This window comes from Zonotrichia leucophrys, chromosome Z (genome assembly GCF_028769735.1).
Source record: "Zonotrichia leucophrys gambelii isolate GWCS_2022_RI chromosome Z, RI_Zleu_2.0, whole genome shotgun sequence".
Lineage (NCBI taxonomy): Eukaryota > Metazoa > Chordata > Aves > Passeriformes > Passerellidae > Zonotrichia > Zonotrichia leucophrys.
The window spans coordinates 35,807,849-35,822,385 of NC_088200.1; the positions used below are offsets into that span (position 1 = coordinate 35,807,849).

The 14,537-nt window shown below is 36.8% G+C and overlaps 1 protein-coding gene across 2 annotated transcripts in view; it reads right to left on the reverse strand.

Annotated features, from left to right (window-relative positions):
• Positions 1–14,537, reverse strand: part of SV2C (synaptic vesicle glycoprotein 2C) — a 119,684-nt gene that overhangs the window by 88,882 nt on the left and 16,265 nt on the right. For both annotated transcript variants that reach the window (XM_064735129.1, XM_064735130.1), the window contains exon 2: positions 3,941–4,644. In XM_064735129.1, coding sequence (XP_064591199.1) covers positions 3,941–4,520 — 580 coding nt within the window. In that variant the 5' untranslated portion in view covers positions 4,521–4,644. The remainder of the gene's footprint in view (positions 1–3,940; positions 4,645–14,537) is intronic.

The following is a 14,537-nucleotide window of genomic DNA, read 5'->3' on the forward strand; positions in this document are numbered from 1 at the left end:
GTCAGGGGTCCTACACACGAGGGTGAGCCCCTCCAGGTCCCATGGGAGAACCAGCGACAGCACGGTCAGAAGGAGCATTCAGGCAACCTGAACAGACACACCTGGGAAAGAACAGCTTTGCCTAGCTTAGGAAAAACATTATTTCAGTATCTCAGGTGCAGAGATGCTGAGGAAAGAAAAAAACATAATAAGAATTTTATATTAAAACAAAGCAAAACCAGCAGCAACAACGATAACAACAACGAAAACCACCACCAACAACAAAATCCTCCCAAAAAATCAAAACAAAACAAAACAAAACAAAAAAAACCAAACCAACACAATAAAACTTGAGAGCAATCTGAATGCAAAGACCAATGTGAATGCAAAGACAGAGAAAAACTGGATAGAAAAGTATACCCAAATCAGAGCCCAGAGAATTAACCTAAGAACAGTCTGTTTCTGACTGATGAAATTAAAGAGGTAAGATGCAAGCAGGAAAAGTGTTAAAATAGCATCTTTAGGCCTGAGCCCACAACCTGTCTCACAAAGGTACAGTCTAGTCCCAGTGGTGCCAGAACCCAAGAGGCCAGTGTAAATCCACTTAAATGGAGGAGTTAGCAAGTACAGCCAAGTTATATATACATCAAGGACACTTTTCTCTCATGCTTTGTGACGTGTCACTATAATGTTGAATAATTTAAGCTAGTCAACCGCCCACTTCTTAAGAAAACCACTTACTCGAGATGAAAAAGTATTGGTTTATTATTGAATTCAAAAGACAACTTGAGGCTAGTTCATGGCACCAGCACATTTGTTATGTGACTTTATAGGCTCTGAGACATAGCTGGTGATCAATAAACAGTGATTTCAAGCTCATGCAAGGGTCAATATGGAAGGATTTTGGGAAACTGTCCTTGCAAAAGTGAATTTTGGAAAAATAAAAGATGGAACAGGGAGGGTCAATAAATATTGTCACATGTTTTTAATTAGCTCAAGTTTCTAAGTAAACTGTCATGGCATGATATATGAGAAATTAGTTTTTACAACTAAATCAATTAATGCTTTTTCAAAGAGAAATTAAGATGCTCTTAGTGTGCCTTTTGACAGTCTAGAAAATTGCCTGAAAAATAAATACTGTATAAGTGTACTGATTTTACCTTGTAACTCTTAACATTAGTCCTGTGACTTTAATATTCTAGCAATATCAGAATCCTCTGAATTAAGGAATTCTAATCATGAGAAAAAGAATTATGCCTGTCTGGAAGACCTCAGTTAGGATGTAATTATAAGGTGAAATCACAAGTGCAAAATAATTGAAATGCATGGTTGTGAGGGCTCAGTTATGACAACATAAAAAAGCTTTCACTGAGCATTCACTGGTACAACAAATATTTTGTATCAGTGGAATTAAGGTTATGCTGTCTGCAAGCAGCATATCTACTCCGTTTATAAGCCATATGCACGTTAGTTTGCTGATGACTTGCAGCTTATGATACATTTTTAGTAACAATGGGCAAGAAATATATTTTTGGTGAAATTATTGCTAGAGCAGTCACGTGTTGCAATGCCCTCAATGCACACTGGGAAAGAAATTGCTTATCGCTGTTGTTTCCTGCTTTTGTATGTTAATCTTTTAGTACACAATTATTTGTTAGTACCACAACAGAGAGGCTAGTTTTATATTATTGCAATAGGAAGATATATTATGATTTCTACATTTTAGGCATGAGAATACATTGCTTGCACAGCTGAGTTTCCAGAGCTGTTACCTTAATTTTGTCAATAAGCTTCATTTATAGACACACACACACACACACACACACATATACACACACACATATACAAATACTTGTAACTATAATGTGTTTATCAGCTTCTGTATTGAATTTAGTTAAATACTTACAGACTTATTCCAGTACTTCTCAAGACAGCATCATAAGAACTCTAGTGACAGGGAAATCTTCATCCTTCTTGACATGGGTCAGACCCCAACAGGTGGATGTGAATAATCATGGCCCCTGTTACTCTGGGAACAATACTCCCCACTCCCAATTCCAAACACCTCCATAATATTTAATGTAGTTGTTTAGAAAGAATACTATTTGTATATAGTATTATATATACTACTATATATATATAATACAATGTAATATTAATTAATTGGACATTGGGGGTTACCCTCACATTTTATCACCCTGGAGAACAAAGACAATTTTGACTCTTTCATTTGTTGAGCAGGGTGCATGCAGTAAAACAGGCAGGTTTATCAGTAATTAAAAATGGGGGTGAGAAAAATAACTTTTGTTCCAGCACTATAAAAATTATAAAAATTACAAAAATTATAAAAATTGAGGTGTAGATTCTAAAGATACTAAAGTAGATTTTAAAGTCAGCTACCAAGGACTAGATGAAAAAATCATGTTAAAAAAGCAAATTGGGCATTCACTACTTTTCTAAGAGGCATTGTATGTTAGTATCGGCACTGACCCATTGACATTTATCTAGTGATACAGGTTTGCATTATCTTTGTTTCTCATTCTTTAAGAAGTAGACTTGAAAGCTCGCAAGTCCAACCATGACACATACTATGTTGGCATTTAATGTAAACAAGCAATAAAAAACAAATTATGTGTATTCAGCATATAACCTCTTTAACCATTAAAACTGTAATAATTTATTTCCCTCCATTTTAAGTTTAATCACTGCATTACAGGCAAAGTAGTTCTAATAACAAATGATCAAACAGCAAAGAATAATGCAAAGGACACAGTTATCTGAGAACTCCTCATCTGTTTCCACTTATGTTCCTGTCACCTGGAGGGAGACTTAGAGATATAACTGTGGGAGACTGCAGTCCACAGTACTGAAACCCACAGACCCTCAGTGCTGGTATCAATATGTCAGGAAACTGAGCAAAACCAAAATGAGATCTGTTGCATCATAAACATCTGCTGCAAAGATGGAGGGTGCAAGCTGAACTTCTGCTACAAAGCAAAGGCTTTTAAATGTCTTGTATATCCTCCTTTTCTCCAGTCTTCAGGCCCAAGTAACTTATTTACACATATACATTTCATTGCCCGCTTTGTCCCAATTGCCCATCTCCCCTTTTCCTTGGGGTACCATTTCTACAACTTTTCTCCAGCCCTGCCCCATGAGAGCCTTGTTTTACCTTCTGTGCCCAGGCGTGTCCAGGGAAGACAGCATGGACCAGATTGCAGCACTGCTGCTTTACCAAGCCACACAAAGCTGGCTCAGACTGCCTGTTCACCATACCACAGGAGGGAACAGGCAAGGGGATGGGACACAGCCTATCTCCATCCGCAGAACGGACACAAAAAGCACACCCCAGGCTCTTGTTCATTCTTCTGTCACCCTGACCCCAAGTAAACAGTATTCTCCTTGGCTGGCTGGAGAACAGTCACTGGCATAAAACGACTATAAACAAAAAGAGTGAAAGGCTGCAATAGATAGCCTTTTCACTGGAATTTTTTTCATTTTCTAGATTTAATTTCACCTTACCATTTCAAAGGTTCATGTGTGAAAATGTTGCCATACAGTTGTATCATCTGCTCTTTATTACACCTTTATAATTTCAACAGGACTCCAATTCTCCATCTGTGGGCTGGTTTTGTGGTTTCACTTTTTTTTAGATTAGCTCATTTGGACATCTACTCTTGTATACAAGAACAAAATTTGTCCCTCTCCTTATTAAGTTTCACAGTGTGGTCTTTCTCTTTAGCGATTTATTACTGACTGACTAAGAAAACAAAAATCTAAAAATAAAACTACAATATTAATTAAATTCTTAATACATACAATTAATTTTAATTTAAATAATTGTATTTATATTCAAGACAAATCTCTTTTTATAAAAGCTTCTCTGATGACAAATACATATTTAGTGTTACTGTAAGCAAATCTTTTAATAGCAAAAAGATAGAATGAAGACTCTACTTACCAAGCCATCCTGATCCAGAATTGGGTATACACATATCTGTTTCAGCACTGGGCAACACAAATCCAACCACAAACACTTCAACCCCATCAGCCATTAGGGCCATTCCTAGCACAAAGAAGAGGGCCCACTGGAAACGACCATGGCCACATTCTTGTATTATCAATTCATATTGCTGTGCCAGCTCTTCTTCATCAGCTTTCCTCTCTGTTTCCAGTTCATGACGATCCTTGTATTCATCACGCACAGACTGACTTAAGGCTGCCATGTCATCCTTACCCTGCCCCATGTTGGGGATTCCCTGATACTCTCCTTCATAAATTTCATCATCTTCATCATGTCCTTCAGTTGCTTCACTTGATCCTTCATCATCATTAGCTTCTACACCGTAACTTCCTCCTTGGCCATAGTAATCATCATCATCTTCCTCATCCTGGAATCGACTGTAGGACCTCTGTGTGTAGCCATCCTGGGCTTTGTCAACTGCTTTATTAACTTTTTTCACTGCTTGCCTCTTCACCTCTTTAGCAATATCTTTGGCCCCTTTCACTAGTGAAGTCCTGTCCTTGTAGGTGTCCTCCATCCTGTGTCAAAGAAGGACTGCTGTTAGGCTGCAAAAGTACCTGCCAAATATTGTTTGGAATGTCTATTGGGTGTTGGACATCAGTGGAAAAAGCCCAGGTACAAGTGAAACTGTAATATTCAACCTGTAAAATATAAGAGAAAAAAGTTTATACTTTGCTATTTTTAGATGCCTCTTCACACCGATACAGAATCATCCCAATCTTTATTTAAGCACTGGACATCAGAATAGAGGGCTTCAAATACAAAAGCCTGCATTTTCTTCAGAGATACAAATACCACAGGTTACAAGGAAAATATGCAAAAGATAAATTTTATATCAGTATCAGAGAATCTTCAGAATTCAATTTTTTGCTATCTAGTCTTGGATGGCAGGTTTTATTCTGAAAGAAATCAAGCAATTCCATGCATCATACACCAGATTGACTCTGTCTGCAATATCCTTTCTCATTTGAACTCCCTGTTTCGTAGGAAAGGGCTACAAACTTTATTCTTTGTCTCAGTGAGGTACCATGAAATATCTCTCTAGCCTTCTATTTAACACAAATCCTGTAGAAAGCTAGTATTCCTCCAATCTGTACCAGTGTCTCAAAGCTGACTGAATTTACCCAGTGCATTCACAGAGCATTCACACCGAGTCTTAGCAACATGAAATCCCACCCTAAAAAATTCCATGTTGGGAGCTGTGTGGGCAGAAGTAGTGGCACTTTAGCACTTTGGAGATTCCCAATACCTCAGTCATGGACAGACACATTCCTTTCTTCACTATCTATACTCACAGTAGGCTCAGAGAGGAGCAACTGTGTATTATCAGCCAATGCATCTCCCTGGGTTAGTCCAGCATGAGCTCCCAATAACCAAGCTGCATGAAAGCACCAAGACATTTCCCCCAGTTCTCCTCCCTGCTCCCCTGCTGTGTCTTTCAATCTCATGCAGCCCCAAATGCAGACACAATGAGTCAAGAGCAGTTTGCTTATTAGAGTGAAGACTAACCATTCCCTTCTCCTCTGTGCATTTTCAGGCATATCTGCAAGACAATTTGCTCAACACACATCTGCACTATCACTAGGGGCGGGAGATAGAAATGACAGCAGCATGCAAGCATACAAAAGGAAGAAATGCAGGATCATTTTTTTGCAACAGTCTGTAGTTAGCACAGCTAAAATCAATTACAAAATTGCATCATTACTCACATGTCCAAAGTGTGTGTGTGTGTGCGTGTGTGTGTGCACATGAGCGAATCTGGACACTGCAACAAACTGTAGAAGCCTCCCCCCTGGGAGAAAGCAAGCTACAGTTTTTTAGCAGTGCTTCTAAGAAAACACAGCCTGCTTCCAGCTTGGGGAAAAGGTTATTTTTAACCATGATCATTTTAATTATCTATTTTCCAGCATTACCTCAGAAAAACTGCAGTAATGCAACTAAGGAGGCAGTGAGATATGATGCAGGAGTAAAAATAGATGGAAATTTCTGAAGCTAATCTTATTACCCTTTCTAAAGCAGTGTGAACTGCCCTTAGAGCTGCATGGGAGAAGACCAAGGAAAGGCTTTAAGAAGTTGTCCTTTATTCATTCTATTGCATATATGTCTCCAGAAGTATACTCCAGACATGAGTTTTAGGCTAATAGTGTTTTGAGGGATAGGAAAAACTACAGACTGCATTAAATAAACTAAGGATGTGATGTACTTCTGATACAAGAAAATGAAGCCTACAATCACATTGACATGACTTTAGAAGCTAAAAGATATTTCCCTAGCTTTTTAATAATAGAAATTCACCTATAGTAAAAAAAGTCTTTATTTTTAGTATCTTCCTCTGGATTAATTTCATACACTTTGACTGTTTCTTGGAGAAATCAAATGTGATGGCACTATTCAACTATTAATGGGAACTGAAGCATTTACTGGAAGAGAAATGCAGCCTTAAAAAAGTCCTGATGTAATATTTATGATTTCAAACTGTAGCCTTACTTTAGGTACATGATGATCCTTTTAAGTAGGTCATCCTGGTGAATCTTTTATGCCAAGGCAGTTTCTCTAATCAGAGCTTTTTCTCTAATTAGAGTTTTCAAGGTGCTCAGTAGAAGTTATCTTCCTAGCTAGGAGTATCTACTAGCTGTTAGTGAACATGCATCAAAACATTCACGGATTTGCTGAAGTCTTCTACAAATACTTTCAAGAACTCCATGAAATCCTAACAGGTACTTTTCTGAGTGTTAATAAGTACAGTGTATTCCTAGATTTTAGATAATTTTACAGTGTCCATGCAACACATTTAACCTAATTCCTCTCATTCTCAGACTGATATTTGTTTCTTTTTGTCTGCCCAGCTAGGGTTTTCAGTTGTGAAATTCCCCATTACTAAAGGGCATGTACGTGTGTGTGTGTACATATATATATATACACACATATATATGTATGTATATATATGTGTGTCTGTGTGTGTCTGTGTGTGTGTGTATGTATATGTATATCTTGAAGAAAGCAGGAATTTTGGAATACCAAATGAAGGAGTCTAAGAGCCAACACTGGTAAAACCATGCTTTACCCTTCTGCAGTACACCTACCCCATGAGTTCAACACACTCAAAAAAAATCAAATTTGAAAAGGTAACTGAACTTACTCTGCAATTTGGGATCAGGTACATCAACAAGGAATTTCACCTGCTCATACTCACTAAAATTATGATGACCCTGTCATCAAAAAACATGCAGACAGACAAAGCAAAATTTCTGTCTGGGCAGAAATCAGAAATGTCTCTCTATCTTGCTGAAGTTTCCAAGCAAAATGCTTAATCTGAACACTGTTTTTTAAAACAGCTTTGCTTTCTCAATGAATTGAAATCCGTGCCTTAAGGTGATAAGTACAAAGAGGAATAATTTACAGCCCATGCATGATAGCTTCCCACCCTTTCAATTATGTTGGACTGATTACTACAAGTAAGTAACTGGAAAGTCTGAAAGAGTAAGGATTAATGACTACCTGAGTAGCATAAAGCAGCAAAAGCAGAGATGACAGTCTAGCTATACACTCTTCTTCGTACCAACCGATTCAGCCAATATATTCACTGATTTTCACTAAAGCAAACACCATATTCCTATTCAATTCCTTCAGCTAAAAAAAAAAAAAAAAAAAAATCCCAGGAAACTAGTGTTTCTGCCAGAAACAGAAATACTCCTTCAGGAAACACCTTTTAAAAAAAACAGTCTTTAAAAACACTCAAAGATGCATATACAAAATAAAAATCAAAGCATCCTTTTGCTCTAATATTTATTCTTTTTCACTATGTAACATTCACAGATTTCAGTATACTTGGCATTCTGTACAGATTGTGATACATCTGAAATAAAGACTGGACATAATAAACTAAATCAGTGAGATCCTTTAAAGGTATAAATTTATGACAAGTCAGAAAACTCACTCCCACAAAGACTCAGATCTTTGCTTAATATAGGCTGTGAGAAGACTCACTGGGTACTCCAAAAAGTGGTATTAACTATACGGATATAGGATAATAAAATCTTCAGAACAGATCTGGAAGTCACACTCAAATGTGCATTTCACACATCATGACTACTTCCAATTTTACTACCTTGTCAAATTATTTTATATCCCAGGTTAAATGGGGCACCTGAACTATGTTAATTCACATACAGAAGATGCTATTGTCTTGAAAGTGTTCTCAGTAATTAATAAAATAAAACAACCCACACTTGAATTCACCAGGATACCTGCAAACTTCCTCCTCATCTCTTAATGTGCAGAGCCTTCTGTTTATTTTTCCAGGGTAGTATTTACTTCAGTATAACCTAATAAAGAATAGAATCCTCAATAAAGGGTATTTATTTATAGAAGTATTAAGTTATTTAAAATAAACAAGAGCTGGCATCAAAGCTGGTGTGAAGCAGATTCATTTTGGGTAATGCTAGCAGATTAAAAGCTATGTTTCTGTATTTTAAGCAAATTTTCTTTCTCTCATGTTGAGAGATGAGAGGCTGCACTCTTCAGCTCAAGCTGCAGTACACAGAACTGTGTGCAATACTGCAAGGCTGCAGTGCCACCACCAGTGGCTGTCCCCAACACTCTCCCTGCCTGGATGGTATTTTCACCACTGGTCCTGTACCAGCACTTGTCACTGCATCCTCTCCGCAGACACAACAGACGTGTGCAAGATGAGCATGGGAATTCATTTACCTAGTACACATCAATGATCCCGAGCTCAGCAGAAACAGGGTCTTTATGGTACACTGCAATCTCCTTTTTCCCATTTTACTATTTTCCTTTCTCATTAAACCTGCAGATAACTGGTTCTGCACCATATGCTCTACCTGCCCAATTCTTCTTAAACTACTTAACTAATTAGAACAAAACTATTAAACTAAATTAGAACAAAACAAGTGGAATTGCTTTTAGCTTGTTTTTACTTGAAATTTCATAACCTTTTTCAGAAAAAGGAACATGTTTGCCTGAAAGTAAAATGTTTGAGGACATCTGCCTTTAACAAAAAATAACTCTAATAATTCTTCCCTTATCGTGCTTTTGATCATAGGCCTGGTTCTTCCCCACTTACATCTGGATATATAACCAATGAAACCAGGATCTGCAAAAGCTCTCCTTTAAGCAGTACTAACTGGAAAGCTAACAGTATGATGAAATCAGACCACGTAAGACAATGGAATCACAAACCTAGGACAAAAGCTATTAACTCTGTCCAGTGAAAATCAGGAAATCTTAACTGAATAATCTCTGATAAAAATGCAATAATATCGTAAAAACAAATTCTCCAAGAAATGCAGAGTGGAAAATTATAGGAACAGAGTTAGGAGGTGGGACATTCTTCACTTTATACTTCCACTATATTAGTCCTCCATGCTTTACTTCTATGCTGTAAATATCTTTCAAAGAGTATCCTGAAGAAAGCTGATACAATGCTGATAAGTTTTATGAGCACTACCATCCTAATGCTGACACAGTCATGTCTAATTCTTCTCACTCTTTATCAGCCTTCTAAACCCCTTTGATCCACAGTTCCACCTAAGGTCACAGTCTGGAGTAAGGTTCATCTATGCTCCAGCCTCTCTTATCAAGCCTCTTTCATGCTTTCTTTTGACCTGCAAAAAAGGTTCAATATTGACAGCAAAAGGATTATTGAAGAGAAAATAGATATTACCTACTCTCTGGTTGTAATAACAATGTCTAATTCCTTAGAACTAGACTCAGTTCAATGCACCCCTAACAGGCTAGACTGAGTTCCAAACCTGAAATAGCCATATCTACTAATTAAATTATTATTAGGAACAAAAATTAAAATATTATTAGGAACAAAACTGTCAAGACCCTACAGTGGAATGAAGCTTTCCTTCATTTTTTATGTAATCAAGAGCTTGCTTTCCTAGGGAAAGATGACTGAACAAAGCTTAGGACATGTTTTGAGATGTCTTGCTGTCTTTCCCACAGTAAAGTGTAAACAGAGATTAGCATATACAAGAAAATTTTGTTAGTCCAAAGTCTTTAGGGTTTTTTTTTTTTTTTGGTTTTTGGATTTTTTTGAAATCTAATGCTTCCTGGTCGTTTTCTCTTACAGTACATAAATACCAGAGTTTTGATTGCTTTTGTCAGTTTTGCAATCAACCTGATTACTATTTGGCTACTTCAAGCTTCTACATGCTTTTACCTGGCAAGCACTAAAAAAGAAATCATTTCTTTAAAGACAAGGTGTGATCATTGTGGTTTTCCAACACTGTGGTTTCAATTTGTTCTTTGAATACTGTGCTTCCTGTGGAGCTCTTCAGTGAAGAAGTGCTCCCTTCCAGTCACTTTGCTATTCACCCAAAGCACATATTACTTCCAGGATCTGTATTGGGTGGTGGTTAACACAAGGTGAATGCGTCATCTTGTTCAACAAGAATTGGCAAGAATAAAACATCATCCAGCCTAAATGACATAAGTTAAGTTTCATCAGCAAAAGTTAATGAGATTTCATACTCTACCCACATTACCTGAATGAGTACTAAATCTTAGGAAAGTTGAAATTTCACTATTGATAAAACCTTTTTCAAACATATCTCTGCACTTTTAACATGTTCAAACATGTTTAACATGTTCAAACATATCTCTGCACTTTTAAGGCTGCCTTAAAAGTAGAAAAAAAATGCAAAAGAAAATTGTTTCCTCTGAAGCCAAGGGCTATCTCCCTTCTCATACCTTCTTCTCCTGAAAATTTGCTTTCATCATCAGTGCTTCCAATGTATTTTGTACCTTTTAGTTGTCAGAATCACAGTGGAAAGCATCATCCTGCATTTCAATAATGAAGGAACAGCACAAAGCAGTTGGACAAGCAAGTTTTCATTGCTCAGTGTTAGCAATAAAAAAACCACAACCCTCTACCAAAAGCACACCAACTCGCAATTTCTGTCTTGTATCTACCATTGTCATGTTTGCTGCTGTACAGAAGCAGACAAGTCTTCTCTGAAATAAAGGCCCACCAGCAGTCATGAATTATTTGAGATCAAAAGAAAGCAGAAAAAAATTCCACTCACAAGGAAGAGGGAAACCTGGGGAAAGATATATATTAAAAAACGGTATTTTAAAAACACCAAGACTGAATTTTTAAGAAGAACAGCCAAGGAGATCTATCCTGGAAGTAAAATAGAAAATAATGCTCTGTGAAAATTCTCCAGGGAATAAAATCTGCAAATGCAACAGGACAAGTCTCAACCACCAAAGGAGCCATTTCTGAAATTGCTTTGCACAAAGCTGTAATGTACAGGTACTTTGAAACAGCAACTGTACAAATACTAGACTGACAGATGCCACAGAATAGCACTGGAGCTTAGGGAAAACATGGGAAGGTTGAAGGGCATCTTGTAGGGCAAGCTGTATTACAAGCTGGATTACGTGTTTTTCCTTTCTTCCTGAAATAAAAGAGGTAAGCATTATTTATTTTTTAGGAGCAAATACAGGGTCACACTCTGAGATCCCACTGGGAAAAATTTTCTGAAAACATTTAGCTTTTCATTCTCCTGAATTTCTGCTGGGGCACATCATTCCTGTGCCTGCAGAATGAGAGTCAAAAGACTCTTCCCAGTTCTGCCAATTCTGTCTTTATCTGATGCTGCTCTGTGTTGGCCTCTGCATGGGGAATCAGCCGCTGTGCTCAATAAACCCTGGTAGGAGAGTAGTGGTTTCTCAGCATAACATTAAAAAGTACTTGAACATCCTGGTTTTCTCATCCATACTCCCTTTTCAGTCACTTTGCTATGCACTCAAAGATCATATTATTTTTTATCTTTAACATCTGTTACTTTTTGTTATTTGTAACAGGTACATTATTGCCAAATCTCATAAATCTGGCTACACCAAAATACAAAGTTAAGATGGGGAGTGTATTCTTTGAGTTACATTAATATTTACATTGTTTAAATTTAAATAATTTCCTTAAATCTGCACACATGGCCCTACGGATTCAGGTGAATAACAGACAGAATATGTTCCACCAAGACAGCTGGGTCACTTTAGGAGTAATGCTCTCCATTGGTTGAAGGGAACACTTCCCCTCTGTGTGGCCACACTGACTACCACATCCAACTTTGCGCACTTCACCATCACCACAGTCTGGAGAGGATCACTGGAGAGGTTAGAGGTCTGGGATGCATGATGCACAAGGAGAGTAAGTGGGATGCATGATGCACAAGGAGAGTAAGTCTTTTTTGCCTGATCTTCAGAGAATACTTTAGGAGAAATCTGTTCACCATCCCCCATCATCTAATGAGAGATGAAAAATACAATGAGGATGGGTTTTTTTCAGAGGCAAAGACAAAAAGAAAAGAGGAAACAGTTTCAAGTTGCAGCAAGAGAAATTCCAGACAGTTCTAAGGAAGAAATTCTTCATGTTAAGTCTCCAGCCACTTACACAGCTACACAGAGGAGCACTGGGTTTCCCAGCACTGGAGGTATTCAAACTTTAACTGGACAGGACTCAGAACTATTTAAATCCAGATCTGAGACTAGGTAACCTCCAAATTACTTCATCACCCAAATTACTCTACCATTCTGACAGATAAAAAAAAAAAAAAAAGTTTATATTCTCACATTAAATGAAGAGCTCTATTTTTTAAATCAAAATCATGCATCAATTGCTGAATATGTCAGTATACAAATATATCTTTCACAGAATAACAAAAAAGGTTTAGAATTCAGTCTGGTAATCTAGAGAGAGTCAAAAGGACATCCCAGCAGAGTCTAGAAGATGGGCGACAATTTAGGCCCCTAAACAGTTAGCTGAAATTGGTTAAGCAGCCACTGCCCATATGGGAAAAGAAAATAGTATTCTGTTTTTATACAAATTTCATTTTGGAGAAGCACTGGGCAAAGATGAGAGAGTTGAACAGATCTGAAATATATATCAGATTTTTGTCACATCCCTGTCACACGCTATAAAAATGCCAACATTTTTATGACTTTGCTCTAGTTCAAAATGCTTGATCTCTAGTGATTTTGAAATGCAAAAAAAATACCACTGTTCCTACTATTTTTGCTCTGTCTTGAAAAGTAAAATTAGATCATAGATAGGCAGCATTTATATTTCTTGATGCAAATTAATTAGGATATGTAGAAGATATGTAACAAATGCTATAGGTTATTAATGTTCAAAAGTGCAAAAATTTCTTTTAAAATGAGTTCCTCAGATAAACTACACAGAATATTTAATAGCTTTCTCTTTCCTACTTTGAAATAGTGGCAATTAAAACACAAAAATATTAGACCACTTGTGAAATTTGACATGAGCAGATATAAAAATATGTTTTAAAGTTTGTATTTGGTAATTTCAACACATTGCTCTTTGAACTGTGTTTTTCCATAAATTTACTACTTCTGAGAGAAAACAGCTCGAAAAAATACAGACACAAAATAGAAAGCTGTGTAACTAAAGCTGCGCATGTCAGGAACAGATCATTACACATAATAAAGTCATAACAAAGTTGATAAGGAATATACTTGCACATAAAAAGTAACAATGCCTTTCAGATTCTGTTGTGGACATTCATCAATATGGGAACTCAGCTATAATCAAGAATGACAGAAGAAAATATCCATGGAAGGCTGTAAGAAAAGCAGCCTGATAATATGGAGACAAGAGGTGCCTAGGCAGAAGGTATTTTCAGTGTTTTCAAAATATATCTAAATATTTATAAGATATATTAATAGCAAAAAGTTCCTATAAGTTTAAGTAGAAAGTGAATTTAAAAGCTTTACATATTATTTTTCCTTATGAAATAACTAAAAGTTTATGATTTCTCTTCAAACATCTTGGCATCTCACATAAAAGAAGGAGGTTAAGGAACAGATTATCGTACTTTGAAAGTATCCTGCAATCCTACATTGTTTTCATTTTTGTACAAGAACAACCAAGACTCCTAGACTTCCTTTTGCAAAGTGATTTGGTTTTACATTCACCTTAGATTTTCTCTTTTATTCCTAAAGAACAGGATACATTCTAAATTATTAGGCTAAAAAGAACTGTACTGTGTATACTCCAGATCATGTACACCAATCTTTTCTAATGCATCCTGTTTCTTTAGAGTTTTCCTAGTATGCTTTTCTGCACCATGCTTCATGCATCACAACATGGAGGGTTGTGATCACAGTAATGTATTGTTCATCTTCAGATATACCCGATCTATTAAAGATTATGGAACCTGATACTCAAATAAAATTCTAGTTCTGCTGCACTAAAAAAGTGCTTCTTCACACTCATAAAATCTTACCTCTCCCAGCAGGGAAATGCAACACTTTGAGGTGGAAATTACTTTTTCACAATAAAGGCTGACTCATTGTCTACCCAGCCTTAACTAGGTAAGAAAGGAAATCATGACTGCTCAATGCTCCCCAAACACAAATGATGCTGCTAAAAACCCATATACATCTTACTTAAGGTTGCACTGACTTACAATTGTGCAAATTGTTTACCTCATTTTATGCCACACTGGGAAAAACACACTTTGTAGTGCTTAGCATA